Source organism: Puccinia triticina, chromosome 3A, assembly GCF_026914185.1.
Source record: "Puccinia triticina chromosome 3A, complete sequence".
Classification (NCBI taxonomy): domain Eukaryota; kingdom Fungi; phylum Basidiomycota; class Pucciniomycetes; order Pucciniales; family Pucciniaceae; genus Puccinia; species Puccinia triticina.
Window position 1 is genome coordinate 1,007,955 of NC_070560.1, and position 7,260 is coordinate 1,015,214.

Here is a 7,260-nt window from a genome sequence, read left to right on the forward strand (position 1 = left end):
GCCCTTCTATACTATCAGATAACAAGACCCACCAAGGTAAGCTTGGCAAGTTTTAATGAAGTGATAGGGTTGGTTGGTTCAAGATGAGCTTGTTGATGACACTGAATAAATTTTTGTTATTGTTAATATAAGGGTTGTTATGTAGGTTGTTTAAGTATATATATAAGGCTGAACTGTAAATGTTGGGGTGACTGTGATTGGTGAGTAATGAACTGAGGAGCTGACAACTGGGGAGGAGGGAGCTCCTTATATAGACAAAAGTGGAGCCCCAGAGGGCTTGTGGGTTAGGGTTTTGACTAATCTAGACAACAGTGTGAGGGATTTTAGCTGGTGGGAGTAGATACAAATGATGTCATAATGTGTCAGGGGTACATAAATGATGTCATAAGAATGCAGTAGGGCCACATGAAGGCTGCGTAAAGTGACAGTAGACTGCATGAGTTGACAGGTGGATGCAGGGGGTGCATAAATGAAGTCTGAGGCTGCAGAGTCAGTGTGTGATGACATCATAATATGGAAATAGAAGAGTACTTGATAATATGTAATGACTGCAGTCTGATGGGGAGATGTATGTTTGTATCCTGTGATTTGTATAAGCATAATGCTGTGATCCTTGAATTGAGGCTGGTGACAGGCTGGTGACTGGGTATGTTGAACGTGTGATGGGTGTCCAGTGTCCAAAGAAGTGTAGGTTCCAATCCAGCGGGGTTCAGGTGATGCTTTCAGTGGTGACTAGGGGTAAAATTGGCCGTAGAATCCATTTCTGAGGTCTGTTTGATGGTATCTTGAGGCGTATTGTGAGTAAATATATGTATGCGAAAAAACTTTTGATTTTTCACTTTTCCGTCTACCACATCCTCCCCCAACTTATTGTCTGTCCCCAGACAATTCCACCGGAAAAGCGCCGTATCTTGAATTTTGGAAGCTTGAGGCTTGAGTTTTTTACTGGGTGACATGAAGAATCCTTGGGAATTTGGCCGTTGGATGTCTTCTGGGTACTGTGTCAGAGAGGCTGGGTGGGGTGAATTTTGGTCAAAAATTCAACTTTTGTCGTTTTTCTGACTTTTCTTGAAGGGAAATTTTTAAGGTGTCTGGGAGTCGAAGTGCTGCGCGCAGTCCGCAGTCCGCAGTTGCGCAGTTGCGCAATGGTGCTGCTTGTGCTATGGTGGCGGCCGCAGCTGCTGCTCCAGCGCCTCAGGGTGCACGCTGTCGAGGCCGCGGGCCTCGAGTGTCGAGTAGTGATCGGGGACTCGTACCCGTTCTTGATGGTTGACTGATCGGGCTTTGGGCCCGGGTACTTAGTGTTGGTCGTACCCGTCCAATAGCTATCCCGACCCCGCATTCGGGTCTCGAGTGTGTATGTGTGTCGGTCGTACCCCCTTCGGGGGTATGGCTTATTCAGGAGTTCAAGGCGTATGGGTTTGGGGTTCAAGACCCATACACAACTTCGCCGACCTTCCGATTCCCTCGGATACATCACCGCCGCCAATGGTCAACCGCCGCCGTCGAGGTCTAGCACCATCCAAGCCTGCAGCTAGACTGAACCCTGCTAGTGAGCAGGGTTCATTTTCGAAGTAAGTGCGTTCGTGTTCTTCCTCGACAGCTGAGTGGCCGTTACGTTGGCTGATGCAGCCGTCAGATTTATTACCAGCCCCACTCGCACCACCGAATCTGACAGGTCTTCGGGGTTTCTGATTGGGCTGCCTTCGCCGGCAAGGTTGGTTTCCAGCCGGCGATCTCATAGCGGCCGGCCCTAAGACGGTAAGACTAATTGCCGCATTCTTTCCGCTTCCTACAACAGCCGGCTTCTCAAGACCTGGCCGTGGGTTCGAGTACGTATCGTTCCGGAGGGAGAGATGGCCCCACACGCCGTCCGGCTTGACTCTATCTGGGGTTCCTATTCGGTCGAGTCGAACGATCCAACCTCTAGTTACCAATGGTCTGTGGCCTCTGTTCAGAGCCCGCGCATGGGGCAAAAGGACTACGGGTCCTTAAGTCCCTATGAGTCCTCACAGAATCCGAGGTGAGTATAAAAAAGGTTCCCCTCGCCTCCTCCCACCTCATCATCCACCTCACTCCTCCCCAGTACTACTTTTCTAGGCTTATTACTTTCGTCTGCTACCATGTCCAACAGACCTTACTATTGTACCTACTTTTCCCCGTCCCCTTACCCGTTACGAGCCCGCGGGGCCTCTGCTAGCGCTTCAACTCGAGTGCGTCCATTTTGTTCCTCATACCAGTAGCTTGCCGTCCTGTCGCACTGCTGACCCGTGTTGGTTGTTCTGCTACTAGCCAGGTTCCTCTGTACACAACCCTATCCTTATCATGGACGGGCCTATGTACAGAGGCGGGGTGATTCGTCCTTCATGGTTCCAATGGTCCCGCCAGCGTTTGGAAGCGTTCAACCGCCCCAATCGACCTCGAACCCGAGTCAATCGCTCAGCTGATGGCCCGGCTTCTCCGGATCATCGGCCTTTTGTCGTTGCCGGATCGGCGATGGCCCAAGTGGCTTCGGTGAGTTGTATATCCGGACCGCTGTAAGCTATCCGATCCGATACTGACTCCATTCTTCGGTTACTTCAGATTATCGCATCCAGTGATTGTCCGGATTCCCCGTCCGAACTCCGGACCCCGTCGCGGGTTCCCCCCGGGTTGGTGGGCCTCCACCCCCGCTTTCAGGGTGCGGATGCAGCCAGTCCCGGCCAGGCGTCTCCAGTATACCAACCTCGCCTCCCGGGTGAGAGATCGCATCCCAACTCGCCCGTTTATCGACCCGCTTCCGACGAAGCCGACAATCCAGTGAGTCAATCTTTCTCTTCCCTTTTTTTTCATGCGAGTTCCTGACCACCGATCTTCGCCACACAGTTCTTAGTATCCAACCGAGTTGTCATAGGCGACGAGTGGCTGGTACCGGCTGCTCCTTGTCCCAGCAACCTCACTTCGCCGGCTATCAGCTGTCGAAACTCGATCGCAGATTCGTCCGAGTACGGGTCTCATTCCTTGGCCGAGTATGGGGATCGTTCCCAGGGTTCGGGTGCGTCAGGCTCATCTCAATCCGGGGAAGCTACTGCCGAGACCGATTGCGCCGATGATGGGATGGACCTCCTTATTGAGTGGTCGGGTGGTGTACGTCCTTCTCCTTACTCTATCACCTGCCGACTGGCTTAACCAGCCCGCGCCTACTGGTAACGAGCCCAACGGTCATCAACCCATCGAGGTTGATGCCGTTGATCCTGAAGGTGGTGCCGATGCCGACGGCGTTGATGATGCCGATGGTGATGCCGATGGTGAGGCCGATGCCAATGGTGTCACCGAGACTGATCTGGCGGACGACGTCAGCATGAGTAGCATTTCTCGTGCTTCCACCCCCTCCATCATTGGTCAACCCCCGATCGAGGATTACCCCTTCTTAAGCGACCTCCAAGTCCAAGCTCTCCTGGAGCCCCATCGTCCCTTAGCTATCGAGCATCGTGCTCGTTTCGCAATCGACTCCGAGGCCTATACTAGGCTCTATCACACTTTTGCTCGAGCCTTCGTACCCTACTGCCAGCAGATTCCCAACGAGGTCGTCAACGGTCGAATCCAGCAAGTTCACATCTTCCAGGTCGTATCCGAAGAGTTTCGATCTACCATGCGTCAAGCTGGCTACGATGACTAGTTCCTTCGTGAGTTTCCTCCTCTTTTTACACCTGCTTACACCCACAATACTGATCCTCTGGCTTGTTTCTTTCCTAGTTTTCTGTTGTTACTAATCTTTTGTCCAGAGTACCCGGGGTAAAACGTATCCTTCTCAAAAAAAATCAATAGATAATCCTAAAAAACTCAAAAAAAAAAAAAAAAAAAAATTGTAAAACCCCCAGAACCCTAAGGATAAAGATGATTAGTTATTTTTATTTTATTGTTGTCTTTTGTTCTTTTCATTTTTGAAATTAATCCATCCCAGACCCCCCTCCCCCAACTTAAACAGGTTGTCCCCAACCTTCCCTGTAAGCATACCACTGAGAGAGAAAGAGAGAGAAAAAAGCTAAGAGAAATGGAGAAGAAGGAACAGTATAGAAGCTGTGTGAGGTTTTTTTTTTTTTTTTTTTTTTTTTTTTTGTTGTTTTATGTTGAGTTTTTGCTTTGGTTTGAAAAGATGGTCCTGATATCCACTGAACTGACAATTGAAATTATTTAAAGAGTGACTTTGTCAGGAGCAGGTCTTTTTTCCTCCCCCAACTTAAACAACAACCCTGGTAGGTGTGATCCAGCTCAGTCAGAGCCATCTGATGATCCACCATCCAAACTGTTGCCAGATACTTCCTCCATTTCGTCGTCTGCAGGCTCCGGCTGAGATGGATCCTCATCCTCCTGAATGTCTGCTAGTTCACGTCCTCGAGGGTAAAACCGTTTGATATGTGAAGCTGCATAAGCCCTCTTGAGTTCAGTCCCATCCAATTCTTCCAAGATATAGGAACCCTTGGGTAGTTGTTGCTTGATCCGAAAAGGTCCGTTCCATCGATTTGCAAACAACTTTCCCCACTGATCCTCCAGGCTTTTGTTGTAGACCAAAACTAGTTCTCCTGAATCTAACGGCTTCCGAAGTCTTGCTGCCATTCGTCGATCCCAGTATCGAACAGATGAATTTCTGACCTTCATCAACTTTTCGTGAGCTATCCCTAGAATTTCTTCTCGACGTTCCAGTTGCATAGTCCTTGCCTCCAAGAGTTGTTCCGTGGTGCTGACTTCAGTCCAATCAATCCCCAGATAAGTGTCCATTTCCAAGTCAACCGGGAGAACCGCTTTCTGGCCGAACACCAGCTCGTAAGGTGAATATCCCGTTGTGCGTTTTGTCGAAATTCTGTCAGCAAAGAGTACTAAAGGCAGATATTCCCTCCATTTCCCACCAGATTCGCCACACATCTTGATTAGGGTGTCTTTAATGGGTCGGTGTCCTCTTTCAATCATACCATTGGCTTCAGGATAATAAGGTGTAGGAGGCCTAAATACTGCTCCAATCTTTTCGACTGCTTTGATGAATTCATTCTTGAATTCCGGTCCATTGTCTGCCGTCACCGCTTTGATTACGCCATATCGATAGACCCATTCTTCAAGGAGAAATTTTCCAATAGTTGCGGCTGTCAGTTTCACCAGAGGAGCTGCTTCAACCCATCCAGACAAATCATCCCGTGCTACTAGCAAGTACTTGTACCGTCCAGCTTTGATATGACAGACGTCCAAAGCTACTCGTCCGAATAAGCTACTCTCTCCTGTGGGGTGCCGTATTTCTCGTGGAACTAATGGGTCCCTCTTTTGACAAGGTTCGCAGCTATGTACCCATAATTTGACTTTTTTCTTCAAACTTGGCCACCAAAATCGGCAGACTAATCGCTGGTATGTTTCCTCAAGTCCCCGGTGTCCTAGATCTTCGTGAACCATTCGTAATAACTTGCTCTGGTAGGATATCTTGGAGATCACTAGTTGTGGCATGGGTGAATGTCTTCTCATGAGTCGTCCATTCTGGATAAAATAGTTAACCGATTTTCGTTTAAGTTTCTGAAAGTCCTCCAGATCCATAGAACAAGGTCTCTGCAGTGTTTGTAGATAATATTTGAGGTCTGTCCAGAAACCAGAAGTCTCCCACTCCAATAGTTCCGTTGAGGCTGAAATTATGTTATACCATGAGCAGGCTTTGATTAGGGGTTCTTCCTCGTCAAAGTCTTCCGTATCATTGTAGAATTCTTCCTCTTCGTCGCTTATTGGACGTCTGGACAAGGCGTCTGGCATCGTGAACGTTTTCCCTGGCTTATGCACCATTTCAAACGAAAAAAGTTGGATGAATGCTACCCATCTTGTCATGGGGGCATTTGGAAGTGAAGGTGAGTTGATCATTTGAATTAGGGACTGCGCGTCCACTTGGAGTTTGAAATGTTGACCCCATAAGAGCGTTTGTAGTTTTTTCAGGATTCGTGCCACCCCACAGAGTTCCAGTTTAGGCTGTGAATATTTCGATTCGACTGGCGAAAACACAATTGATTCGTACAATACTGGTCGATTTAATCCGGTTTCAAGCTCCTGTTGTGAGAGTACTGCACCGGCCGCAATGAAACTGGAGTCCACTGCTAAAACAATAAGCCCTGCGTCTTTCGAATAATCAAGGTTCTTCAGGGTGATATCTTCTCCAATTATCTCTTTTAGCTGATTGAAGGCATCGTCACAGCTTTTGTCCCAGAGCCATTCTACGTCCTTTCGTGTCAGCCTTCGGAGTGGAGCAGCTATTTCAGACAGATTCCTGACGAAAATCCTGACATAAGTTACGATTCCCATGAAGCCTCGGAGTTCCGTGACGTTATTGGGAGTTGGCCATGTCGTTATCTTATTCTTCTTCTGATCTGAAACCCTTTGTCCTTCTTTGCAGACCACATGACCCACAATATCCAAAGCAGGTACGCAGCATGCAAATTTCTTTCCTGAGATAGTGAGTCCCGCCTCTTCAATTTGGAATAAGATTCTTTCCAGCGTTTGAGCGTATTCCCAGATAAAACGTCGAATTCCGGGATTCTCTTCTAAAACTTCATCATTGTATGTGGAACTTGGCCCTTTGATACCGCCATCGTCAATAAATACGCCTACGTGGTCGGGTATCTCATCCTGGAGAATCCACATCATTTGTGCTTGATAGACTGCTACTGAATTGGTTGCGCCCTGCGGAAGTCTGGTGAGTTGAAATCTTCCTAACGGAGTATCAAAGGTGGTGAGAGGTCTTGATTCCGGGGCCAATTCCCTTTCGTCATATCCACCCATAATATCACCTAATCCATAACAGGCTCGTCCGGCAAAGGATTCCACAAACTCTTCTGTTGCTGGTGGTAGCCCTGCGTCTTTGATGGTGACTTTATTCATTTCTTGTAAGTCGTGAACTATCCTTAACTTCCCGTCATGTTTGAGTACGCAAAAAACCGGACTAGAGTAACTTGACGTTGATTGCTCGTAGAGTTTATTCCGTACCCGTTCCCGTACTTGCTCCACGTATTCGTCTTTGATTGCTGCTGGGATTGGAATCGGTTTCTTCTGCCATGGTACATGATCAATTACCGGTATGACATATGGTAAACCATATGAATGTTTCAAGAGTCCTCTTTCCTCCGGCGTGAAGGCCACAGCTTTTTCTCGAATCACGATTAAATGCTTGAACAATTTTAATTCCTCCTCCCACAGCCATCCGTCGGGTCCAAAGTTTACTACCTTCAAGCGTTCTTCCGTAATCCTAGCGGTAGGCTT

At 48.2% G+C, this 7,260-nt stretch overlaps 1 protein-coding gene across 1 annotated transcript; it reads left to right on the plus strand.

The window, feature by feature from the left end:
- Nucleotides 1-1,856: 1,856 nt before the first annotated feature.
- On the plus strand, nucleotides 1,857-3,658 carry PtA15_3A108 (uncharacterized protein; the record flags this gene model as incomplete). The annotated part of the gene is made up of 6 exons (XM_053167043.1): nucleotides 1,857-2,023; nucleotides 2,135-2,213; nucleotides 2,293-2,514; nucleotides 2,584-2,799; nucleotides 2,866-3,126; nucleotides 3,173-3,658. 6 exons carry the CDS (start codon nucleotides 1,857-1,859, stop codon nucleotides 3,656-3,658), a joined length of 1,431 nt encoding a protein of 476 aa, XP_053018299.1.
- Nucleotides 3,659-7,260: the final 3,602 nt, after the last annotated feature.